Source organism: Squalius cephalus (genome assembly GCF_949319135.1).
Source record: "Squalius cephalus genome assembly, chromosome: 5".
NCBI classification, from domain to species: domain Eukaryota; kingdom Metazoa; phylum Chordata; class Actinopteri; order Cypriniformes; family Leuciscidae; genus Squalius; species Squalius cephalus.
This window is the reverse complement of record NC_137126.1, coordinates 38,965,135-38,992,979: the sequence shown is the minus strand read 5'-3', so window position 1 is coordinate 38,992,979 and position 27,845 is coordinate 38,965,135. Positions and strand designations below refer to the sequence as shown.

The 27,845-nt window shown below is 37.0% G+C and overlaps 1 protein-coding gene across 1 annotated transcript; it reads left to right on the top strand.

The window, feature by feature from the left end:
* Positions 1–663: 663 nt before the first annotated feature.
* On the top strand, positions 664–27,777 carry limk2 (LIM domain kinase 2). Its single transcript, XM_079872981.1, has 16 exons — positions 664–893; positions 1,576–1,672; positions 9,922–10,057; positions 14,260–14,369; positions 15,310–15,501; positions 15,898–16,003; positions 19,359–19,567; positions 19,763–19,949; positions 20,341–20,427; positions 20,741–20,872; positions 21,439–21,495; positions 22,803–22,868; positions 23,478–23,655; positions 23,953–24,008; positions 24,275–24,432; positions 26,228–27,777. The coding sequence occupies exons 1-16, from the start codon at positions 878–880 to the stop codon at positions 26,388–26,390; spliced, it is 1,950 nt and encodes a 649-aa protein (XP_079729107.1). The 5' UTR covers positions 664–877; the 3' UTR covers positions 26,391–27,777.
* The last annotated feature ends 68 nt before the right edge of the window (positions 27,778–27,845 follow it).

Here is a 27,845-nt window from a genome sequence, read left to right as displayed (position 1 = left end):
TGTGTATTTTTGTGTGAGACTCGTTGACCATTCTCTCAGTGTTGCCATCTGAGAAACCACAAATGATGCTTTTTACCCAGTTTTAATACACTATATGGCAAAAGTATGTGGACAACTAACAGGTTTGGGTATTACAGTAATTCCAGTGAAAATAAATCGTAATACTACGCATACAAAAAGATGACATGGAAGAACTTGACTGGCCTGTACAAGTCCACACCAGTCCCCGTTCATTTCTATACTACTTTGACATTATCATGTTGGAACATTTGAAACAGAAAGTCCTCTTTAAAATGTTGCAACAAAGTTAAAAACTTTAATTCTCTAGAATACTGTATATATTCTAATAGATTAAATTGTCGGTGAATACACGCTCTTTTTGAACTGTGTGTATGGGGTGAACAGTGCACTGGAAAAAAAAAATGTATACATGATGTTAGCATGATGTTAACATGATGATGAACAATGTGATTTGTAAATAAAAAAAAAATTGTCAAACAAAGAAAAGCACTGGATTGTGTACGCTTCGTTCCATTATCGATAGATGTCGCTGCGGTATCATTGGACGTGGTCCGGCTTTGTCGCGCAGTCTGTTGCAAACGCTCCTGTTTCAGGTGATTCTGTTTGATCCCTTCCGGTCTCCGTACATTTCTATGCTATGACGTCATCTGGTCGGACGAGCTAGAGAAAGAGAGAGAAACTTTGAACTTGCTTGGAAACTTGATGAAACATCGTTTCTCCCTCAACTTTCAGCTGGATTACTCTGTGGGTCTTACACATGGATCAGAAAAGGAGCATCGCTGGTATGCGGTGTGTGAACTTCAGACTTTTCTGGACCAGCATGTGAGCTTGAACAAATAAATCAGAACAGGAGGTCATGGACGAACGAGAAGGTAACTTATGGGTTACGCGTACGACATTTACTTTTGTGCCAGAAAATGTTTGCTTGAGTTCCATTAATACTCTTTTTTTGTTATTAATTAATTATTTGTGTTGACTTTGACTCAGTTCATAGACACTAACTTTAGTTATCCAAAAGTTTTCAGATCAGATGCACTAGAAAATAACATGTAGGAATTTGCTCATTCGATCGCTTTGTTTTTTTGTGTGTGTGTAACGTTACTAACGTTAGTTGACGTTTGCCGAGAAACAACACTCTGTTATATGTCAGTAATTTCTAAATATTCAAATGTTTTCTTTAATAAAGGTTCAGAACTGCTTTAAGGTTTTTAATCACACAACAAGTAAATAAACAGCTAAAATGGCCCCCTCTGTAACCTGCTTTTCATTTAAAAAGAATTGAAGACAGATTTTAAAGCAGTGTTAGTTAAAGAAGATCCATCACATTTAGACGAGTTTTAACGGTAAAATCCTAATAAATGGTCTAAATGTAATAAATCAGTCGCTAGAATAGATATGCAGCGCGAGACTACATAATATTAAACTTCAGCTCGTGCTCACAAGTTTTAAAACGTCCCACATCGAAAGTTAAATGCGTGGGCTTTCCCATGAAAACAAACAAGATCTGTGTTTAAGGTGCCAGTTCTGAAAGTTCCTCTGATGTTTGATTGACAGATGTGACGGAGTGCGCGTGCACGGGCTGTGGCAGGAGGATTCAGGACGCGTTTCATGTGAAGGTTCTTCAAGATGCCTGGCACAACTCATGCTTTCAGTGGGTCTTTACTTGATTTCTCTTTAAATTGAGCCAGACTGCCTAGGAATGGAGCGAAATAAACAACATGTTATTGATGGCTTTTTCCTTGAATTCTTACCCTTCTGAAAAGAAGCATTTTAAACCAGTCTAACAGCCTAGTTTTAACTGTTTTCCCAGCCGTATCTGTTGGCTGGTTTTAGAGGGATGTCCAGCTGAGCACAAGCCTTCTCAGGCTGTAGACCAGCTTAAACCAGAGAAAAATATCCAGACTATTGCACTCAAATGAAAGCATTCTGCAGTGTTTTCTTTTACACTTACTCGCATGTATTATGGGCTGCTTAGTTCAATGTAGCTTGTCAGCGACTATTGGCAACGCCTAGAACCTTCAGCTTAGATGTTTTGTTTATGTAAGTGCATGAGAGAGAAAAGTTGGTGTTAAAAAACGTGAAATGATGAAAAATGGAAATGAGACGATTAAATGATTAAAGTTGTCCTCCCCTTTTCTATCTCTCTTAAGGCTACTTAATGGTGTAAAGGTCCTTTTTAAAGAAAAAGCTAATGATCTAAAACTCTTAAAATTTCTAAATCGGCAGTTCTTGGCTAGATTAATGTGTCATCAAAATAGTTGCATCCCTAGTTAAAAATCTGCTTGCCATACTTCTAAGGGCAGCTCTTTTTGTACCGGTTACCATTGTTGCGTAAAGGACATTAGTTAACATAACTCACTTCAGGAAACATTTGTCAAGTCACCCTTTATTGATATAACGCTTTATACAATACAGATTGATTCAAAGCAGCTTTACAGTGATAACAGGAAAATGATTTAATGATGGGATCATGTGAACCGAGTTCATTTCAGCTGTAAAGCAGCTCCAAAAAAAAAACCTAGTCATTGTTCTGCTGAAGCCAGTCCTGTGTGGATTCAGTTCTGTTGTAAAGATAATCAATTATGAAATTAGTTCATTTCATCTATAAAGCACTTCTGCAGAAAGCAGTGATGACATCGTCCAGCTCAGTTCAATTCATTGTTTTCATGTTATTAAGCATTACCGTGAATGAAAGTGGAAGCTTTTGGGGGCCTGATTTATCCTTGATCCTTGAAGTTTGAGAATGTCGTCCGTGGATGAAAACCCAATGGCCTTAAAGCTGCCTGAGAGGTAGGGGAAAAAAACCCTCAAGTCATTCCAAAAGTCCATAGCCAAGGTTTACGGAACAATTTTGTCATCATGATTGAATCAGCCATTTGCTGGGAGACTTCGGACCATATGGAGACACCGTGATCCATAATGAGGGCAGAAATTACTCCATGGCCCACAACATTTTATGCAATCTGGAACAAGGGTACAGCTTAGGCCTTTTTTCACCAATCTTTTCTTGTTTGGATAAATTTGAGTTTCCCAATTAAATCATACAGGCTTGTTGTCTCTGGCTTAATACCATCAGAAGGTTTATTGCTATAGTTTGGTTCTTGATTACATATTTAGTGATTAACTTCTTTCTACGGTTTAATTTATTATTAGCTTAATTGATTATGACTCTTTGTTCCTCTGTGGAATCCCTCTTATGTTATGGCAGGCATTCCCTGTTTTCCTGTGAGCAGTTGCAGTGCAGGTAGGATCTCCTCTCTGGTTAGTTGTCACATTCCCAGACATCGGCTCATAGCTCCACAAGACAAATACAACCCACCCCACCCCCCTTTTTGCCCCTTTTGTGATTGGAGGGACAGACTTAACTCTTATGCTTTAATGACTAACTATAATTATGGGAGGGACTGGAATGTCTTCTGAATGCTGCTTGAATCTGAATTTCCCTATTTACTTGCATTTACTAGTGATTAAAATGTGATTTATGTCATTAAAATGTGATTTATGTTGCATGGAGTTTTTTAGTGTTATAGCCAAAGTTTTTTGAGACCTTCTTAACTATGTCGCCACATTTTGTTGCTTATTGTTGTTGTTATCTGTCAGCTTCCTTGATTAAATCGTATTTATGTGAAAGTACCGGCAGATAGCATGTTTTTTATTATTATGGTATCGATTGAATCTAAGCATAGCTGTTTTGACCAAATCCAGATTTAAAATAATCACCTATGGCATCTTTAAACACCAGGATTTTTTAAGCACAGGTTATTGTAGGATTTGAGGATTTTTTTTTTTATCTAATTAAAATTAATGATATGATGTGAAAATGAGTGATTATTTGGATGGGATTTTCTATGTCTTCTCCTATTTCCGTTGATTTTTATCATTGGGTTCTGTGAATGAGGTAGATAATAAATGTGATGGGGTACCTGCAAGGATTAGAAGGTCGGTATACCAGTCGCAGGCAGCTAAATGTTTCTTTGTTAATGTGAATGCAAGTAGAATGAAGGAAGTGAAGAACTGTTTGTTCTGTTCTGCTGTCTGTACTGTTTGTCTTGAGTATATGTCAAGGTTTGAATCATTTCTTTTGTTTGACGTGTTGTGAAGCCTTTTATTTTTTCTCCGGGTGTAAACTGGAACAGGAAAGAGAGAGATATTTCTTGAGATACCTGGTCATCTAAAAGGGTGTTACAGAGGTTCTGTATGAGTGTTGTTTACAATGGCAGTATTGTGGTGTGGGTCATTGTGATAATTATTTAAATGTTTCAATAGGTTGTTATCATCCCTGCACATGTCTCTCCGAAATATGATGACAATGTAAAATAACTGTTTTCTATTTTAATATATATATTTTATTCCTCTTATGGCAAAGCTGAATTTTCAGCAGCCATTTGTCCAGGCTTCAATGTTGCATCTCTATGAAAAAAAAAACCTAAATGTATTTAAAATTTCATACAAATTGTAGTACAAATCCATTAACTTATTTACTGACACATCGATTAAGACTTAGCAATATAAATATTGTAATTAAACTTATTTGGAGTACTTCTTTATTGCACAATGCACATTTAATATTAAGCCTATGTGTTTTAATATCACTATTAATAAGGATAGAATGATCACTGTATAATATCCATCTTTAAATGCATGATATTTAGTGTACCTACCATTTAAAAGTATACCTGCAACAGTTCCATTTTAGCACAATCAAATATACTTATGTATATTTGTTCTCATATTATGTTCACAACTTGTAATAATTACTTAAATGAGCTAATTGTTTCTGCCTAAAATGTATACATGATGTTAGCATGATGTTAACATGATGATGAACAATGTGATTTGTAAATTGTATTATCTACATTTCTGAAATGCATAACTTGGACAGTCACCTCTGATAACAGATCACTCTAAATTGTATTTGTACAAATTGTACACTCATGCATTTTCTCTAAAGCTGCTTTGAAACAATATCTATAATGAAAAGTGCTATACAAATAAATGTGTATTGAATTGAATCTCTCTAGTTGGAGCTCAGCACAACTTCCGGATAACTAAAGTGTATTAAGTACAAAATTAGTTGCTCCAATTTAGCAGACTTTAAGTATATACATTTAGTATACCAAAAGTACAATTACAAGGTGTTTATATTTAGTACACACATTGTATTCTCCATAGGAACATGTCAGACATGTTTTGAAATTAGTGGCCAAAATGTACCAGTCACATCTGGTGCACAGGTGAAAGTTTGCCATGTGTGCACACCTGCTCAGCCTTTGCCGTGTCCTCACAGATGTTAGTTCACTATGTTTGCCAGAGGATGATTCATAAATTTCATCTGCTATGTTGTCACTGTCGGAGCACAGGTTGCCCAACTTGTGAGCAGGTTTCACCCCACAGGCACACAAATGGTGTTCCTAGACTGGATGACAAGGTTCTACCCTCTCTGTGTGGGTGACTGGCTTATTGTGTCTGCCTCTAGAAACAGAGCTTGTCAACATTCCTCCAAACAAAGGCAACAATAGGGCTTATGGCCAAAATCTAGCCGTTCTGTCGACAGGCTTGAAGGTTTGGTGGCCTTCTCACACTAATGTGATCACTATCAGAACGTCTCAGCACTGTGTTGGTTTTCCACATCCTCCCCACGTTCATTCCATTGAGTGGATTTTTTCCCCTCAGTTTTCCCCATTTCTTTCCCTCTATTTCCCTTTTTCTGGCACATGGTGTACCAGAGAGAACAGCCTTCAGCAGAACATAGCATGCCAAACGCTTCCCTTTGGCACTGTGTTGTTGGGTTTGTCAGAGAGTTGGTTTCAAGTGATTGTTGGCCTTCAGTGTGCACAGCCTTGTTTTGCATAGCTCTAAATTTAAACACAGTACTCTAAAATTGGATTACTAGAACTTACTGTTATTTAAGTTAATAAATGTCCATTTATACCGCGCACCAAGCCATTCATTCTGCGTGCCAAATCAATTTTAATAGGGTATTTAAAAGATTAATTGTTAAAACCTTCAGCATTGGAGAGTATTCGTGTTTTCCTCATTGTGGAAATAAAGCTCATTGAACTTCTGGAACATGGCCTGGAGATGATTTCCTGCCGGGATTCTTGGACTTTGCTTTGGTTCAGACCTGGTGGCTGTCTACCTCCTTTCCTGACCTGAGTCTCATTAAAAAAACAAAAAACTGTTTTTCAAAAAACATGATTTTTACCATTTGTCTGAGAATTTAATCTTTTATTTGGTCTAATATGTTTCTAATAATCTAATATGTTTTATTTTCTTACCTCTAGTTGTGACCATCTGTGCCTTTGAAGCATTAAGGATTTAGAATTCTGTGCAGAATTGTCACTTTACTCATAGTGGAAAATTTGGCCAGATTCACTCCTTACAAAATTGTTTTAGCTGCTTCAGTTCTTTCCTAATAGGCTTAAAGAGAGAGCTCACCCAAAAATGAAAATTCTGTCATTAATTACTCACCCTCATGTCGTCCCAAACCTGTAAGAATTCATCATCAGAACACGAATGAAGATCTTTTTGATGAAATCTGAGACACTTTAACTGTTCAAAACGTTCATAAAGAGATCGTAAAACTAATTCATATGAATTGAGCAGTTTAGTCAAATTTTCTAAAGAAACTTGATCGCTTTATATGATGAACGGATTGAATTTAGTCTTTTATTCACATATTAACATTGATCAGCAAACATAAACAGAAGCTCAACTGAACCTGCTTGACGCACGAAAACAAACGTGAAAGCACAAACGTGCTGCGTAACACACGAGAATGAACCTCACTGGTTCTCGCACGTCAAGCAAACATGCTTAAACTTTTGATTACCAGATCTGATGTGTGAGTTGATGAATATTTATATGTGAATAAAAGACTAAAATCAATCTGTTAATCATATAAAGTAATCGTCTCTCTTCAGAAAATTTCGGACTAAAGTAACCATTCAATTCAAATGGATTAGTTTTACAATCTCTTTTTGAAGCGTCAATGTGTCAGTTGCGAAGCTGTCTGTGGAGTGAAAGAAAGCTCTCCGGTTTCATTAAGAAGGTCTTCATTTGTGTTCCGAAGATAAACAAAAGTCTTACGGGTTTGGATTAGAACGACATGAGGGTGAGTTAATTCTGTTAATTAAAGGGATAGTTCACTTTGAAATTAAATTTTGGTATGTTTTAGCTTACCTCAAGGGCATCCAAGATGTAGGTGTCTTTTTTTCCGCAGTAGTTTCAATTTTGATATTTTTAGGTCAAACCGTTCTTGTCTGTCAGTCCTATAATGCAGGTCTGTGGTCACTGTCTCAAAGAGCATGCACAGAGTCCAAATTAAAACAATTCCCCATCGTCCAAATTAAACAATTCCCCATCGTAAGTACACATTGATGGCCTAAGACATGAAATGAGCGGTTTGTGTGAGAAAACGAACAGTATTTATATCGTTGTTACCTCTTGAACACTTGAACGCTTCGCTACGGTTTCGTTCCAATGAACTGCAGTAGCCAAGGCGACGTCTAGTGTATATATCTATACCCGCCCGCACCCTCAGATCATTTGGACGCGGCTGTGTTCAAGAGGTAACAACGATATAAATACTGTTCGTTTTCTCACACAAACCGCTCGTTTCGTGTCTTAGGCCATCAATGTGTACTTACGATGGGGAATTGTTTAATTTGGACGATGGGGAATTGTTTTAATTTGGACTCTGTGCATGCTCTTTGAGACAGTGACCACAGACCTGCATTAAATGACTGACAGACAAGAACGGTTTGACCTAAAAATATCAAAATTGAAACTACTGCAGAAAAAAAGACACCTACATCTTGGATGCCCTTCAGGTAAGCTAAAACATACCAAAATTTTATTTCAAAGTAAACTATCCCTTTAATGACAGAATTTTTATCTTTTTAACTAACCCTTTAAGTCTACTGTGATTTAATAATGATTCAGGAACAGTGTTGCGATAACTACCTAAAAATAGCATGAATAATTACTAACTACACACTACACGGGTGTAATAATTGATACAGTGTATTGATTTCCCACTGGCAATTGATTTATAAAATGATGTATCACAAAACAGCTATTTAGCAAGAAAAGAACAAACAGTTTGGAGAGAAAATTGTGTGTGCAGTTGCCAGGGCAATGCTATGTGGTTGCTAGGTTTTGCTGTTTTGAGCTATCATTCATAGTACCTGTACAAGGACAAGTAACACAGGAAAATCTAATACTATTGACTGATTATGTATGCATTAATGTATGCATGCATGCATTTTAGTGTTTTTGTGTCCAACAAGGCAAGGTAAGTATTTATATAGCACATTTCATACACTATGCCAATTCAAAGTGCTTTACATAGAGAGGAATAAAAATAATCACAAAATAAAAGCAAGGAAAATTCAAACAGTTATTCAAAAGCTTTTCATAGAAAGGAATTATAATAATCACACAATAGCAATTCATAGAGCTTTGCATAGATAAAATGAATTAGAGTAAAAATAATTAAAATAGTAAAAAGACGATACATAGAATAAACTTCTCAACTGGCAAAACACCGGTGTATCTTATTTTAACTAATAACTAACTTGAAGAACTTTTTCTTTCTTTTTTTAACTAAATGATCATACAACTGTAACATAAACATGGTTTGCGTTATTTGTCATTACATTTATGAAGAGTTGTTTTAGGATCACTAATACAAAAGCACACATACTGTTCAGTGACAATATGAGTGGGTCTTGGTGTATATTTAGCGGAAATATTTTGGGCATTCATCATGGTACTGCCATTTGCCTCTAAGGCTGTACTTTAAAGTTATGGACCCATTAGGTGTTCCACATCTGATGACGGTCCCAGTTGCCCCCCACCTCACCTCACCTAGTCTGGCAAAACAAGCTGTGGCATGTAAAGAGGAACTTTTTGCTTTTCACTCATCCTTCCCTGTCTCTCCTGGACAAGTGATCCTTTGTTTCAAAAAGCCTCAAGGTGCAAGTGCTCTGCCGTTCAAAGTTTTTAATTAGGTTACATTTTTCTTTCTCGTAGGAAGTAGATAATAGCTTAAAGTGGCATAGCTTGTATCCCAACATCAGGTTCCAATTGTAGGTAGGGTGGCTGAGAGAAGAGTGTATGAGAGAATTTCATGACTTGTTTTGGCTCACGTCCCAAATTCCTTAACTATAGTGTTAGTGTGTGTTGACCGGTTGGACTTTGTCTCGGCCATGATTGAAAGAATGTTTTTGTACATACTTGTATGTGTCTCCTTCAACATCATTGACATTGATCTTTAGCTTTACCTCTGGTCCTAAAAAAAAGTCTTAAAAATAGAATGTACTGTGTGAGTTATACTATTTTCAGATGTATGGCTGAAACACTGTAAACATTTAATAACTTGTTTGTGTTTTTTCTATCCTTTGGTGGACCATCTGTTGTACTAAAATGTTTGGTAAATGTTAAAGTTTAACTAACAATAAAAATAGTTTACTCATCCTCATGTCATTCCAAGCCTGTGAGACATTCTTTTTGGCTGTGAAACACAAAAGGAGAAATATTGAAGAATATATTGACCACTCTTTTGCATGTAACAAAGGTCTGTCAAGCTCCAAAAAAAGGAACAGATGAGTACATTCTTCAATATTGCACCTCCTTGTATTCTACTGAATAAAGAAAGTCCTGTGGGCTTGGAACAGATTGACGGAGAGTAAATGAATGTTAGGTAAAATATTTCTTTAAAAAATATGCGTGAAATTCCCAATGACATGGTGAACATGTGAAATACCTAGACTACCTCACTTGCTAAACATTTCAGTCAATTAGGTTTCTATTCTCTCATGGCGAGCTGAATGTTTAAAGGAACGTCTGCAAACAGAATGTTTCACTTACAGACTTTTCCATTCTTTTTTCCCCCAGGTGTTCTGTGTGCTTTGATCTCCTGACAAACTGGTACTTTGAGAAAGAGGGGAGGCTGTACTGTCACAAACACTACTGCGAGAAGTTCGGGGAGTTGTGCCATGGCTGCTCGCTGCTTATGACGGGACCTGCTATGGTAAGAAAAGCCATGTGAAAGTGTCAACATGTCTGAATTGCATGGCAGTGTGTTTATTTTTCCAGAGAGTTTCAGAAAAACACACACACAGAGAGTAAAGAATCAGTCAGATCAGTCGATAGGTCTTAAGAAGATAATTTCAGAAGGCTTTGCTATCCTGCGCAAGAACAGATAACACACCATTGTCTCATTCAGTAAATATTTACATGGCTAAATCAAGATGTCTAAAGAAGGCAGGTAAAGTCAATAAATGCAGATGTTTTTCATAGTCCTGAAGAGGTCACTGATAAGGGTGGTGGAAAGGCTTTAAACTCTCTTTTCCACTCCAAATGTGAGTAGTGAATCACATTTGAGTGATGCTTTTGGGAGGAATTACAGAGTGTGTTTTTTTTCTCTCTCCCACTTCTATGAGTCAAAAATGTCCCAACAGCTGTCTCAAAAATGTCCAAAGCCCTGCTATATTTGCTACATAATTAGAATATAGTATCAAAGGTGCAAGTTACGATTATCCAAACTGTCATCAGATTCAGCAGAGCTTGTGCTGAGATGTCATTGATTTGTTTTGCAGCCTTAATGGGATAATTCACCCTAAAATGAAAGTTCTATCATCATTTATCCATCCTCATGTTGTTCTGCTGAACATGAATTGATATAAATTGAAGAATGCTTCTATTGATTTATGTTAACACTTTACAATTAGTTTCCATCAGTTAAGGTTAGTTAATGCATTAACTAATATTAACTAACAATGTACAATACATTTTGTTACAGTACTTCTTAATCTTTGTTAACATTAATTAATAAAAATACAACTGTGCAATGTTAGTTCAGGTTAATTAACTAATGTTAACCGATACAACTATTGATTTTAATCATGTAGCCTATTAGTAAATGTTAAGAGTAACATTATCTGAGATTAATAAATGCATTAGAAATATGTTCGTTGTTAGTTCATTTTAACTAATGTAGTTACTAGTGTTAACAAATGAAACCTTATTGTAAAGTGCTACCGATTTTATTCCTTTTATGAAAATTTATTGAACCCAATACTTTCAAGCACAAATATGCAGATTACATCAATTATAGCGAAATAAACCTTAATCATAAACTAACTTCAAACATCATTGGTTCTCACGTCACATGACCAAACGTTTGAGCATCCCCATATTTGATGTCAAATCAAGTTTTGATTTCAGAGTGAATAAAGGCTAAAATTTCAATCTGTTCCTCATACAAAGTAATAGGGTTGTAAATATACCAATTAAGTTGGGTTAGGGTTAGGTCCTTTTTTGGAGCTTAAAAGTATTGGGACCCATTGATAAAAATGGACAAAACCAGCTGTAACGTTCTTCAAATATCTTCTTTTGTGTTTCTTTGTTCTTCTTCTGACATATTACTTATTAGTTTTCTCATGTGTCTCAAGAATATAAATGAATCTCTTTGCTGATGAAATCTCAAATTCTCAATTATACAGTAAATTATCTCATTCCTGTGCACAGGATGACTGTGATCTGAAGGCTGGAATGGCCACAGTGTTGTGTGCCGTTTCATCATGCGTCTGGAATGCCTTTGCATGGGCTTCAATGAGGAGCTTTGTAATCGCAACACTAATGGAAGCTGTATCAATGTGTGAGAGACTTACAAATCCATCTCTAATGTACACAAATCACTGCTCACAAAAACAGGTAGTTTTTAAATGGGTTAAGAGAGAAAGGGGCAGAAAGAGGAGAATTTGCCAGCGAGCAAAATGCATAATAGGCCTTTTCTGTTTGGGCTTTGATTAACGGATGCCAAGTATTTCTGGTCGGGGTGTGTTGCCAGTTGTGGGCTCAGAAGCACAAGCAGCGGGGATGTCAAAACCTTTGAAAAACAGGCAGGAAGAAATCACATCCTCACAGCTGAAGTGCTTGTTTGAATATGTTTGTGTATTTGTTTATAGACCATCCATGATAATATAAATTATTTTCTTTGGCTGAAAATTCCTCATTGTTCAGTTTCGTTCAGTTTCTGCCCTGTTTTTGTTCTTTCTTTATCTTGGAATGAATTTTGTTATGTCTAAGGCAGCTATAGTGGTTCTGCCACCACTTTTTAGCACATCAAATTTTGGGTGAGAAATTAACTTGACTAAATGAGATGTGTAGTTTTTTCTTTTATTTTTTCAGTCTGTTCTATGTTCAGTTAGCCGTGGTGATGTGACTCCATGAGTCCTAAGGGAGGGGCGGCTCTTTTACAATGTACTGCTGGGAAACAGCCTTTATCAAATGCACATTCACACTCTACTGTAACACACAGGCGGGTATGACGTATATGAGTCGTGTAAGCACAAAAAAGATTTGAGACATGCTTACTCACAGGTTGAACCAAGTGTCAAGCAGGTCAACTAACTGGCCTTGAGCAAAGCACTGTAAATGTAGACTTGGTGTACTGTAAAGGAAGACCATAGCAAAACAAAGGACTGTAAATGTAGACAGTGAAAAAGAAAAAAAAAGTATATATATATACACACAAACAGATGGTGAACATCAATGCTAATCTGTCTTTTGTAGTATATAGGCTATTATATATACAGTGTATATATATTATTTTATGTAGTAATTATATATAATATATTTACTATTAATATTATATAATTATTATTGTTATTTCTCTCCATGCTATGTCTATTATTATTATTATTATTTAGTGTTACAGTAGAAAGTCATTTGTAATGGTGAAATGCATTTCTGTTTTATGCTAGAATAAGTGAGAACAAAACCAAGTAGGCATAAAATCCTCTAATTGCCTGTCTACATGTTCTGCACTCTGATTGTTGAATAGTGTGGACTGCATGAGGAGGTGTGGCTTACCCAGCCGACAAATTACCCAAGAATTTAGTTAGTCAAACCCTGGGACCGTTGATTCACAGCTCGGTAAACATAACTGCTAATCTGTCTTTTGTGGTTCACATTAAATGAAACCTCAGTGTGACCTCATACTTTCTCCATTCAGCCAGAATGAAAGGAAGAGCCAGAGGATTATTGGTTAAATAATTTTCCATTCAAAATAAGAGAATAAAAGTCTGTTTCTGTTCCATAACCCTTGTTGATTGGCAGTTCTTTTATATTGAATATATGAGTTTGTGTGCCTTCATAATACTGTTTAAACGAAGAGCTGCAAACTGTGTGTAATATCTTTCTAAGGAGTGAGATGGAAAGCTACTAAGATTTTGGCACTGAGACTTAAAGTCAAAATCAAAGTAATGAATGTGAGTTTTATTTGGCTTTTCTTTGGAGATAAATGTGTCCTTTAGAAGTTGACTAAATCCCACAAATCTTCCCTTTGGTGACATCCTCAAATGTAAGATAAACGCTTATTAATATTAAAAGTGCAAGATGTTTTCTTAGGGAAGTAGATTGGATTTTGGTTAGTGTTGGTCTGAAGTTAATAGAATGTGCTGTGTATCAAAACAGTATAACTGTAAAAGAAATGGATTTGGGGTATTTAATTGCTTACAAGGTTAAAAATGTGTTTGATTTATGCAAATACATTCTGTGGAATTGTATTTGCTAGTAATTAGTAGATGGATGTTTATGGTTAATGTATTTCAAGTAAATCTCATGTTAAAATGTTATGTGTAGTTACACATTTTAAAGTCTTTATTCCGGTTTATTTATTTCTCAGCGAAAGTAAAATGAGAAAATAATAAAGCTTTGCCCCAAACTTTTCAGAAACTGGTTTCTTCTTGTGAATGTGTATTTTCTAAGATTTATGAGATGGAGGTCAAAGAGAGAGCCTGCATTAGATAGAGGTAGGAGGCGTTAAACAGAGACTGACACACATTATTTGTTGTGTAAGAGCATGGGATCATGGCTATAGAAAGGGTCTGGCAGCCTTATGTCACTTCTGATAACATGACAGGACCAGACACTTGCAGGTGTTACAGAAAAAGATAGCACACATGCTTACGTCACTGCCAAAGAACGCAGACTGAACGAAGACCGTGCACAGACACAAAGCAGATGAAGCACAATGAAAGCATGATCCACCACACCTGGTCTTTGCAGAGATAGCAGTGAGCATATACTAAGCGTACAGGGGTATTCCAGAAAGATTGCATCTGGACCACTGTCAGGGCTGGTGTTGCTGGCACTGAGGATTTGGGCTTTTGGAGTGAAATCATGAGGCATCTGATCTGATCTACGCTGGGTATTCCTGTGTTTCAGGTGGCAGGAGACTATAAATATCACCCCGAATGCTTCGTGTGTTTGAGCTGCAGGGTTGTGATTGAGGATCAGGATACCTATGCCTTAGTGGAACGTACCAAACTTTACTGGTAAGTAACTTCACACTTTTCAACTCCAAACTGTACATGTATTAATTGTAGACTGTACTGGTGCAGAAATAAAATTTACTTTAGCTCCAAACTGTATTAATGATTCCTCTGTGTTGACTTATCTTAGCTGGAACTATCTGATATCCTGGTTTTACAAGGGGTGTCCTGACAATTATCTAAAACTTTTTAAATATGTCCCAGTTTCAGTATTAGGCTCACTGAATTTTAATGAAGGATCTTCAGTGTCATTTTATCTGCCATCTGTGGTGCTATTTAAGGTGCTCAATAGGATGACCTTGCAGAGACGCAAAGCTGTTTTTGAAAGCCTAACTGAACAAAATCTAAGAATTTCTTTGTTCAACACATGTAATTATGTGGTGTTTTGTTAGGAGTTCTGCTCTCAGCTTACATTTTTGCAATCAAATTGGCATTGCAGGTAACCAGGTAAATTTGCATTTCTATTATTATTTTATATAATGATAGGTGGACACCTCCCATGAAAAAACAGTGGACTCCCCCCACTCCCGTTTTTCCTGGTTGTATTTCCAAATTTTACTGGGAAAACATTACATAAATTAATTCAATTGAAAACTGTCCATGGGGAGTATTTTCACATAAAATTCAAACTGTGGGAACTTAAATGTATATTACATCCAAACAGTACTGGTAAACAGCAGCTAATATTTAATATGATGATAATCATTATCTCCTAATTCTTTATCAAAAAGGCTTTTTAATGGACTTCTTAACTTGAATTTTCTGTGTTTTCAATTTGCTATTGTGTTTGTTGTTTCTCTTCATTTGTCGTTTTCAGTAAAGCACTGGCAGGTTGACGCACATCTGAGTGTTTCATAACTTGTCAGGTCTTGTCCTAAAAGTTCAGGTCCTAAAGTGCTCAAACTCTAGTAGTGAGACTCATCAACTTCTCTCTCTCACACAGTGGTAAATGCTACAAGCAGGAGGTCCTGACACCGATGTTGGAGAAGCGTGGTTTGGCCGACTCGCCAACAGACCTGCTCCCTCACACAGTAACTCTGGTATCCATGCCTTCTGCCACCAATGGAAAAAGGGGCTTCTCTGTCAGCGTGATTAGAGACTGCACCAGTGCCACGGCCAGTGTCCAGGTCAAAGAGTAAGTGAAGACATGCAGAATTAACATGTAAAAAAAACTTGATGCACCCCCTACTTGCCTTACTTGAGATATTCGTTTGAGATCTGGTTAAGCAAGCAGTCAGATTACGATGAATATGCTGAGAAGCATTTGGAATAATAGAGACTTGAAGTTATTTACCACCTCACAGATTCACCACAATGCCACCACACCCCATGCCAGAGACACAGTTAATGACACATGGAATGTGTTGCATAACTGTGGCAATATGACAGCTCATGTTGGATTAAAGGCACAGACTGCCAGTTTGTTTTTGTGTTCTTTTGGGTGCAAAACCATAACAGAAAGCTATGAGATTTCTCTCATCATTCCTAACCTGTCTTTTGATGAAAATCTCCCAAAACCTTATCCTTACAGGGTCAGAGGGATGCATATTAGTCCAGAAGTTCGGAACGCCATCCATGTTGGGGACCGAATCCTGGAAATCAATGGACTCCCGGTGTCAGCTTTGATGGAGGAGGAGGTACTCTCCATTTATTACTGCTATCATGCTTGATATTAGCTTTGAGGTGAGGTGAAATTGTGCCAACGCTAACATGTTGAAGCAATGTGACAATACAGAGGAACGGCATGAGAAGAATTTGAAATACAAACTGTGATACCATAGCTTGTCCCAGCACACACAGTGACACTCCTCATACCTTGCAGGCATGAAAACTCCTCACCTTTCGGCGGAATTCGCCATTTTAAAACCAAAATGGGTCACCTATGTAATTTGTGCAGTATGTAATGTAATTCGATGAGAAAATATTTGGTGTGGGGGGGGGGGGTGTCGTCACTGTCGTGAGAATCTTTTCAATGAAAATCTCAAATGAAGATCGCGGAACTCCAGCTTACTTGTCAGTGTTTTCAGATCATCCGCGCTTCTTCAGAAGTGTAGAAAGCGCGCGTGTGCGTATGGTTGCCAGATACTATTGAAAAGACCGGGTAGAAAACGTGCTCTTTTAACAGAAAAGCTCTGACTGGGGTTTAAATTATTGAAATCTAGCAACCGTAAGCATGAACGCTCGTAAAATATAGTCTGTAATTTGTTGTCTTCTTTATTCGACAAAAATAAGTGGTTTTGGTCAAGTTTTTATTTTTTTTAAACACATTATTTCATTATTTCAGTTTTAAACTCCGTGTATTTCGCACGGAGAGATAGGAGAGATAGGAGAGAGTGATGCACTGCAAAGGATCCAGTAGTGCTCAGGATCTCAAAAAACAGGCAGCTGAAGAGGAGAAGAGGGCAAGGCTGAGACATGCTGCTAAACAGAGAAAACGGGCCCTTGAGATTCTGGTTCAGGCGAAAAAGAAAAATAATATAATGCTGTGTGTTTTGTGTAAATACTTGCCTCCACACATTAAAATGGCCCCCATATTTTATGTTTTATGTGTTATTATATTTTCTATTTATTCTTTGTGCAGAACTTGTTTTTTAAAATGTGCTATATATATATAAAGTTGATTTGATTGGATTTTTTGACACCGTATCCTTCTCACCTTTTTTACCCCTGACCAGTTTTCATGCCTGACCTTGGTAATAACTTTAACCTGGTCATGCACTGAATTTACATTAATCCCTAGTAACAGGCTGTTTGTTATATGACTTTGATGTGTTTTTTGGGTATCATAATCCATATGACACTTGGCACATCTGTTGTGTTTTGTTAAAGTGTTAATGTTGCAGAAGCAATATTTATTTTTCTTGAGAATAACATTTAAGGAGTCAGGCATGGGTTTAACTTTGTAATACATACCTGTGCTGGGAGGTTTGTGTGTAGATTCTAGTACTAGAGTGACAACTGTATGTAAATGCTTTGCATTCTTATCGTGCATTTGTAAATGTGATTTAATTCTCCCACCATTTCTCCTTAACATTAGAATTCCACTGCTTCTCTCAGTTGTCATGGATTTGTGCCTTAATTTAATCATGTACCATTGAGGTTTTAGGACTGACTTTGTTTGGCAGCCATCTGCCCAATGTAATGAGCAGCCTGAGGTCCCCTAAATCCGAAAAATGGAAAAATGGAAAGTCCTGAAATTACGGCTGGAACTAACGATTTTTTTTTTTTCTGATTAATTGAATAACCCCTGATTAATCTATTGTTTATTTTCTGAATAGCCTATTAATCCTGTGGTTAGTTTAGCAATAAATCATAACCATAAGTAGGCTCTGTATGAACTCAAATCACAAAAGACAAGGTTTATGCAGTGTAGGCCTAAGTAGGAAAGGTGTTTACTATTGCTGCGTTGAGTCACTTTTGTGGATTTAAAGCAGCAATTGCTATACAATTGTGAATCCTGAAATGATTTGTTCATTCAGGAGATTAAAGTAGCTGCTAGAATGTTCATTCAGCTGTATGTATGTATATATGCCTCATGCTCAAGCGCACACATAAAGCTTGCATCAAAGCACTGGCAAAAGTAGCCTAATGATTATGAGTGTGTCGGGAAAAAATATCAAGGAGACATTTTTATTGTTTATAAATAAACTAGTGTTTTCTGAGTCAGTGATGGCTGCAAAGATGAAGTTGGCGTTACTGCCTCGTCATCTCCGCAGTGTAGTGAATGCGCCCGCCGATAGAAAGAAATGCACCTTTCATTTCATTTGTTTTCGATTCAAATTTTTTCATTCGTTTAAAAGTAGTTCAAGCTTTCTATATGCCTATTTCTCATGTCTGTGAGGCAGCCTATATGCTAAGTTCATTTATGTGACGCGCTCTAGTTCTTCCTGCAGTCAAAATATTGCATTGCGTGCTGTTGGCATCGAGCCTGGTGAAATGTAGCCACACTTTTGGTCTTTTCCACATCTTTCCATCTATGGGGTTGGGACTCTTACACACTACAGCCTTGTATGTGAGCTACGTCTCTGGGCGTAACCGCCATAACTAGTGTTTTTCCTTGATGCCTCGCCACAGCCAATCATGCTGCATGCTTGGGTATCGTAATTTGGTTCTGAACGGCAAGACATTTTTTGATACTCAATGGTATCGAGGCAATTCAGTCAGTGCCTAAAAAGTATCAAAATCGATAACCAGCCCTAAGTCCAATTGAGGCTTGAGTTCATCAATTAGATATTTTAAATAACTAACAAGGTTAAATGTGTTGTAAACGGTTGCAGAGAGCACATTTAAACCGTGCATCTCGCAGCCTTGCACCGATGGCAGCTGGTAAAAAAAACTGAATGCTGTATGAGCACAGCCGTATTAAGCACAAAATATAGGACTGACAACCATATTCTAGTGCTGTAAAAATTCATTGTAATAGTCCAAATACTTGGCTGCTTTCCCGTAATGTGTCCTTTTCAGATGCTCTTGCATAGAAGTTGCTCTGCTGTGGTTTAGATTGGGCTCAATATTTTTGTAATAACGGCTGATTTTCAGCATGCCCATGAGGCGCCATCATTGGGGAACATAAACAGCGTGACGAATTGCCACATTACTAATACAAATCGACTAATTTACAAAATCAACGTAATCAATTATGCAGTTACAGAAAGCTGTTATATGTCTTTATTACTGGATGTCCAGATTTGGATGTCGACCTGAAAATATTGAATCTCAAATGTATTCCACTGTTCCTGTGTAAAACATCTTAAATTTAGTGTTGGTATTAAGGGTTTATCTTTTGCCCCTTTAGAAAGACCTTTTGTGTGGCACCAGCTTTGACTGGGAGGAAAATCAATGTTATCTATGTGAACAGCACTAGTGCACAATGCTCAAGTTTTATGACTAAATGCTGTCCTCTAGCTTTTATTGTTGTTGTGGCACACTGGCCGCTTATCAAAACCGACCAGAGTATTTTGTGACATTCTGAATTCTGATTGGTCATTCCAGGTGGAGGACCTCATCCATAGGACCAGTCAGACACTGCAGCTGTTGATGGAATATGATCCAGTCAGACAGCGTCTGGAGCAACTCCGCCTGGGCTCTTCCTGCAATCAGCTGGGTGTCCCCGCGGCCTCCCGTATGCGTCTGTCTTCAGATGCTGAGATTGAGCGGAGTGACACAGTGGACAATAGAACGTTAAAGAGGAGGACCCTCAGGTAACTTATCCAATCAGTTTTCAGCACTGTGCTTGTGTAGGTTTAGCATTTAAAACTGGAGCACAATTTGTTTATTCCAAGTGGATGTGGACATACAGGGAGGGTGCAAAGTAAATACACTACACGCTTGTTTATCCTTTCCTAATTGCTTTTTGGGGTTATACAGAATTAATACTTTTAACTTGTGTATTGTAGACGTAGCAACAGCACCTGCAAGTCTCCAGTCTCTTCATCTCCTAAGGACCCTCCAGTTCTGACTCGAGATATTGGGCGCTCTGAATCCCTCCGCTCTCCTTCCAGCTGGTCCCACCGTATCTTCCGTCCCTGTGACCTCATCCATGGAGAAATACTTGGAAAAGGCTTCTTTGGACAGGCCATCAAGGTGTGCAACAACAACATATCTCATTTTCTGTGTAATTCAGTGTATATGGTCACTGGTTCCCCAAAGTTGTCTAGAAGAGCTGTATTACCGCATTGAATGAGCTTAGTTCAGTGTTGGAGGACAGGTTCTGTACAGGAATCATAAGGAATTTTGGTTTTGATTCCACAGTTCTGAATTGTGTTTCCTCAATCATTGCATTTTCAAACAACTTGGCTGAAGAAATTTCTATTGCCTTGGAATAACACAGTGCAGGGTTATAGTTCTTTTCACAACTTGCAGAAGAATGCAGATGTTCGAGCACCCCATTTCATTCAAATCTTTGGTTTCTTTGGTTCCACTATTTTTGAATCCACTTTTATTTCCAACCCTAAGACTGTGTGATCTTCTGTAGGTGACCCATAAAGCCACAGGTGAGGTTATGGTCATGAAGGAGCTGATCCGCTGTGATGAAGAGACACAGAAAACGTTCCTGAAGGAGGTATGAAGATCCCTTTCTTTCCCCGCAAGCATCTCTCATTCCTCCATCTGATTACCTCTTAATTTTTTCCTTCATCTCCCTATATCCACTTTTATTCCTTCCATCCCTTTGTTGTCTGCTTTGGGTCAGTATCAGAGTGTGATTTAAACAGCAGATAAAACAGATCCATGTGGCGCCGGGATACAGTGTTGCTGTAGGGTTTGTGATTTTTCTTCAGAGGAAAAGAGACTTAGTCTTAGATTTATCCAGTCTGTATTTAGTATGAATAACTTTATGAATCTCAGCAATTCATTATTTTTTCTCTCTTTATCAGGTTAAAGTGATGAGAAGTCTTGATCACCCACACGTTTTGAAGTTCATTGGGGTTTTGTACAAGGACAAGCGGCTTAATCTGATAACAGAGTTCATTGAGGGAGGCACTCTAAAGGATTTTATCCGTGACAAGGTGCGTCCTGATTTTAAAATCCCTTTTTTCCTTTCCTCTTGCTTCTAGGAAGGGCCGTACATCATCTGTTAGTGTTTTAGTCTTTGTCACTGTCTCTGTTCACCTGAGATGAACTTTGCAAAGAGAAAGGGAGAGGGACAGGGTATAGGAACTGGAAAACACAAACACACTCTGTGAAATGAAAGGGAGAAAATGCAGCTGTGCGGTTGCATCGATGAGAGATAAAGGAGGTATGAAGTGTTTCCAGGTGAGGGATTCTAGTGGGAATGTTTTCCAGATCACCCACTGGGTTTACTTCAAATATGGGTTTCAACACCAAACATAAGGATAACAGATGATATACCTCTCTCGTTTAGTCTTTCATTGTGTCTCTATAATGCACTATAATGTTTTCAATAAAAGTGTGTCTGTGTGTGAGTAATTTTGTCTGTAATAAGCGGCTGCCGTTACGTAACGATTTCCTCTCTTTCACGGACAGCATAGCGTGCTGTCAGACTGGGCTGTATTATAGTGTGGTTATAAACTAGGCCAGCAATTCATCTCTCTCTCTCTTTCTATCCCTACAGGACTCATTCCCATGGGAACAGAGAGTTAGTTTTGCAAAGAGCATTGCATCTGGAATGGTGAGTGGGCTTCTGGGTCTGCACACTTATATATAGCATTGCAAAACAATAAGCTATTGTTATACAATATTTGAGGCACTTTTGGATCATAGCTGACATATGTGTGTGTGTATATATATATATATATTTATTTGAAGGAAATGGTGAGATAACATTTAAATGGCTTTTGTGGCCTGTTTAAAGTCGTTTTTGGATGTTAAAAACATAGATTAATATACAATATTATAAGATATACTATAAGACTTCCGTAGGTTGATTGAAGTATAAACACTGTGCCTCTGGTACTATCAAAACATAGTTGTTGTTTTGTCCCAAACATAGTGTCCCAAACAGTGTGATGCAGCTAAATGGCTCTACCAATGGCATGAGTTTTGTCAACTGATAGCAAATAAGGCCTATTTCATAATTTTGCATTACATTTGATGTCATTAGAGGAGCAAAAATACTAGTATCAACACAAGCCCAAATGTATTAGTCCTGTTAAAAGAAGAATCTGTGACATCTCCATGGAGTAATATTTCAGAAATGGCATGTCATTTGATTTCTATTTCTGTTGTGTCACACTGGGAAGCCCCAGCCACTGTAAAAAGTAATCGGTCCAAGACGGCTATACATTAAATATGTTTAAATTTAGAGATGCACAATATATCTGTGCAATATATTGTTTATCAGCCAATATCGGTATCTTTTATATTTATTGCCATCAGCCATTATTGGATATTTATCTGTCAATGATATTTAATAGTTTTTGCCTATTTTAAGATTTCGATCATCATCTAGCACTAATTAAGGGATACTGATAGATTATGGCAAAAATGTAAACCTTGAAGAGGTTTGTAATATGTATATATTTGTAATTGTATATATGTTTTTTAAAAGGAAATATTGTCTGGGAATTCTGTGTTGTTACATGCCTATTCGGAATGTCTGCGATTTGTATTGTGCCATGCAATATTTGCACTTCCAGTGTGCACACACATTACTTGCTACAAAAAAACTTGTTAAATTACACCTGGTTAGGACACAGTTTTACCTTCATCTCCAGGAGCATGTGCATCTCAAATCAGACTAATCAGTCTGAGTAGTTGGGAGACAGTGAAGCAACTTCCTGTCTAGTAGGAGGTTTTGTTGTGTCCTGTTGCCTAGCGCTACTGTGATGCACAACTTCAGTTTTTGTCTTAGTTCTTGTTGTTGTAGTGATGATCAAGTGGTAGATGTCTAATACACTTCTGTCTTTCCTCATTCTGCTCAGACAACCTCTTTTTCTTTCTTCTCTGATTGTTTTTGTTGTTGTCTTATTCTTTCAGGCATATCTGCATTCAATGAGCATCATACATCGAGACCTAAACTCTCACAACTGCCTGGTCAAACTGGTATGGGAGGAGTTTCACCCATTTCACATTCATTTAGATCAGAGTCTACACTTATTATGCCTTGCTTGGGGAGCCCAGGTCCTAGAATAGCTGACAGGCCTGTGTCAGCACAAACAGAAAGGCTAAAGTAGACAAGCACCCAAAAACAAGTTATGTAAGAAGAACATTTGAGCAGGAGAGAAAAAATACAGTGAAGGGTGAAGATCTGTTCACACTTGAGGATTGTTTAGTTTAGTGGTTGCTCGCTTGTTTAGTTAGTGGTAAGAAGGTAAGACAGGAAATGCTGTCATTCACATATCCTGAGTAAATCACTTATGACAAGCTATTTAAAGAACCCTTTTAAGAGAACAAACGGCATTCCTTTGGGACTTAAACATTTAGACATGGACAGTTTAAAGCTAGGACTGACTTGTGGTGTTATCAAGATTTTTTGACACTATTTAATTATTTTGTCAATTTTACATTTTTATTATTTGTTTTTGTCCACATTTTTTTCCTTTATTCTAAAACTAATACCTATAAACTTGTATCATAGAAATGGTTATCTCATTCTGTCACACATTTAGCATAAATACATTCATCTTTGCTCTACTTGTCTGACCCCTACAGGACAACACCGTCGTGGTGGCAGATTTTGGTCTGTCTCGTCTAATCATGGAGGACAAGGTCAAGCAGCCACCCCCCGACAAACCAACCAATAAGAAAAGGCTGTTTAGACGCATTGACCGTAAGAAACGCTACACGGTGGTGGGGAACCCTTACTGGATGGCCCCAGAAATGCTCAATGGTGAGAAGAGAGAATTAAACTTAGGATCTTTGAAATAAAAATAAAAAACAAATAATCATAAACTTTAATGTCTTTCACATGCTGCGTCTGTAAGATTTCAAAATATCAGCAAACAGTTTAATTTATGTGACTACATTTTATAAACTGCTTACTGGATGGACATCCAATGGACATTAATTGTTGTCTGAGAATATTGTGTTCATGTTTTTTCTGTTCCTCCAGGTAATTGCCATCATCTGATATAAAGTTGTTGGTTTTTCTTGATGGAGCTCTTTTTTTCCCCCTGTGTGTAAACAGGTAAACGCTATGATGAGAAGGTGGATATTTTCTCCTTTGGCATTGTGCTTTGTGAGGTAAGAGTCTTTTGTAGTGGTAAACATCTCACAGATTTGATGGCATGTCTTGAAAGGACAGCATGAGCTCTTAGAACTAACTGTCATTTATGTAAGCACTTGCATACGAATGTCGGAATGCCGAAAGCAAACGCTACGCTCAAATGGTTTGAGTCAAAACGGCTACATTTCATTCACGGTTATGTAAGAGGATGCTTGAAAGTTTCATAGTGTTTATTTTTCTTCCATTTGGCCTTATTCATTCTTCCTTCTTCCTTTGGTAATAGATTATTGGTCAGGTTTATGCAGATCCCGAGTGTCTTCCGAGAACGCTGGATTTTGGGCTCAATGTGCGAAAATTCATTGAGAAATTTCTTCCTGAGCACTGTCCTCCTGCTTTCTTTGCATTGGCTGTGGCTTGTTGTGACCTCGCCCCTGACAACCGGTAAGTGCCACTGCGTTTTGTCACAAATGCGCTTCTTTTTTTAAGTAGTAATGTTGAAGGTGAGATTGAAATGTAAACAATGGGTTTTTCCTCACCACAGGGTGACAGATGTAAAATGATAATTTCCCTGGGGTGTTATGGGTTTTTTTTTTTTTTTTTTTTTTAGACAATTATCTCACCTATATATTTGCTCACTCTATGTATTTGTGTTTTTACAATCTGGTAATTTTGGTGCGTAATAGCTTACACACACAATAGGACAAGGAAGCTTGATTTCAAACTTTGAATTGAATTTACTCAGTAAAATAAGAACAAATCAATTAAAAGCAGTAGCACAAATAAATACAACAGAATAAGGATAGGTCAAACAGTAGTATTCAGGTACAGAAATACAATAAACTGTGAATTAAAGCACAATAAGCTGCGAAAAAGAACTCTTATTTGGTACTTGCGAGCTGTTTGCGAGGCGGCATTATGTGTGCGCATTTTGTCTGTGACTGTGACCGCACAGAAAATTGTCTCAGAGCACTGAATGTTTTAAAAAGACGTGCAAATTATAAACTTTTATTTTAACAGTGCCACACTGGCCCGGTTAAGGAGGTGACAATTCTGTCGATACTCAAGTGAAAGTCTTGTAATGTGGCGTGAAGCTTGCTTGTAGTGCAGAGATGCAATGTGCTGATGTGTGCAATCACTCGTGCTGTTTTCAAGATTCTGATTTGATCTGATATTCTGTGTGGATTAATTTACTCATCTAACCTACATGCTATGGTAAATAAATGTTTGCAGGATTTCTCACAAGTCGAATTGCTATACCCACAATCCCCAACCGAAATTCAGCAACTGATTCAATATAGATATTTGTGAAACAAATTTTCATAACTTTTTTCCAAAACTTTCTGGCTTTATTTATTATTCCAGGCCTGGAAATTGCTATTTTAAAATTACATGACTTTTCCAGGTTTTTCATGATCATACGAACCTTGATTGTCACTACAGGTGGGCAGTTTGAACGACAAATTAGTTTTGTATTTTGTAATTTCATGTGTATTAGGACATTGAAAAATGAATGAATAATAATTTTACAGGAATTTTATTTATAATATATTTCAACTGAGCAGGACACTGTAACTGCTTGAAATGTCATATCAGCTACCCATATGTGTATAATTACATCCTTAAAAAGAACATGCACTAGTTTGGTGTGTCTGCATGTTTTTTGTTGTTGTTGTTTGTTAGATAAATACTTCAATTCAACACGGATTCATTAAATTGATCAAAATGATTATTAATAAAACTGTTTCAAATAAATGCTGTTCTTTTGAACTTTCTATTAATCAAAGAATCCTGATGAAAATGTATCACAGTTTCCAGGAAAATATTAAGCAGCACAACTGTTTTCAACACTGATAATAAGAAATGTTTCTTAAGCACAAATCATCATATTAGAATGATTTCTGAAGGATCATGTGACACTGAGACGGAGTAATGGCTGCTGAAAATTAAAAAATTAAAAAATTACTTTGCAATCACAGAAATAAATTAAAATTTAAAACCGCTATTTTGAATTGTAATACAATTTCACAATATTACAGTTTTTACTGTATTTTGTTCAGTTAAAAGCATGGTGAAAAATGAGCATAAGCATGAAAAATAAAAACATTAAATCTCACCAACCCTAAGCTTTTGAACAGTAGTGTATCCAGCTCTAGATGAACAATGGTGATTAACATTACCCTGTAATGGACGGAAAGACTTTTAGTTCTTACCTCTTTCCTCTTCCTGTCTTCTTCAGGCCTGCTTTTCAGAAGTTGGAGGACTGCTTTGAGGCACTGACTCTAAATCAAGAGTTGAATATCCCTCTGCCTGCAGAACTGGATGAACTTCAGCAGAAGTTTTTAAGGACTTATGGACCCAGTGAAATTGCCTCTGAAACCCAGGAAAACAACAGGAACTAATCCAATGGCAGCAAAGGCTGAGATATAGGCTGGAATTTTTTTTTTTTTTTTTTTTTTTTTACAGAGTTTACAGAACTGAAACAGAGTGTTTACCTTGGGTTTGCATACTGAGTACATGCTCATGTGTTCTTTGGAGAGATTTGTCATGACATGCAGAACTTTGAGGGCATTCTAGAACTGCAAATGGTTCCAAGCAGAGTTCTGTTGAGGGAACAGATACATTTCAGTGACCATGAGCTTCTTGTTGCTTCTGTCTAATTTGGATGGTTTAGGCCTAGTTATGATTTAACCATGTAGCTCAAACCTTTAAGCCTACCACTAGTTATATTATCATAGATCTCCCTGATGAAGTTTCCCGTAAATGTCAGATTAATGAAAAATCATAGTGTAGCATCAGTTACAATGATCATTAAGTATTTTTGTTGATAACAGTAATTACAAAAGTGTGGTTGGGTAAATCTCATGAAGCCTGTCAAGAACATGTCTGGGTCATATTTCACCCCACATTAAAAAAGGAATTTATCTGTATTTTTTTAAAGTATATTATGAGACCACCATAATAAATGAATGCACAAGAAAGAAATGTGGGAGAAATGACACAGTAACAGTGTTACAAATAGGGTGAAATGAGACAACATATTTTTAAATTATAAAAAATATGGAAAGTGATATTGACTACCTGACTTTAGGAATGTATGTAAATCAAGCATTGTTGCCTCCTGCAGGTAGTTGTGCTTAAGTACTCAATCCCTTGATTGTTTCTGTAGCACTAGCACTTGAGGTCCTGAACTAAATGTAACTAAAACAAGACAGAGTGATAAATCTGTTATGAAAGTAAGTAACACACTTCTGAGTTCTGATATGGTTTCCAATGTGTGGTTTCTTGTAAATGCTTCTTATATTGTAGTTCATTCCTGGTACATCAGCTATTTGAAAACTGGAGTTGTCTATTCCGCTGTCATGGACTCACCTTGTAAATATATCATGACAGGGCAAGAATATTTTTTTCCTCTGTATCTAAACCTGATCTGGGGTTGTATTCTCCAAGTGAAATGATAAGTGAGATCGTAATGCTGGATCTTGACCAGCCGTTTCTAGGAGTTTTAAACTCGTGAAAAAGCATGTACTCTTTGTGATCCTCACTTTGATCACAAATATTTAAATTAAAACTGGATATATTTTTCATCTTTGTATAGATTTGATGTCATGTTGGGATAATGTGGATTTGTAGTTTGCATATGTTTGTAGAATGTGAAAAGCTGTATAAGAGCATTTTTTTTTCTAGTCTTTTCTGTCAATGGTACTGACATGTATAAAATTATAACCACTACTTGTACGCCACAGGTTTCTTACACTAATGTTTAATGAATAAAGATGTGATAAAGTATTGGCTATATATATTTATTTGCTTTTTCCCCCCACCTGTTTTATAATTTTTTATAAAGTGTTTAATCA

What these genes read in the sequence shown, in the direction of transcription:
- limk2 (XM_079872981.1), top strand. An exon ending in TTAAAGAGGAGGACCCTCAG is followed by an intron (nt 19,568 to 19,762) that starts GTAACTTATCCA and finishes TGTGTATTGTAG; the next exon opens with ACGTAGCAACAGCACCTGCA. An exon ending in GGCCCCAGAAATGCTCAATG is followed by an intron (nt 23,656 to 23,952) that starts GTGAGAAGAGAG and finishes GTGTGTAAACAG; the next exon opens with GTAAACGCTATGATGAGAAG.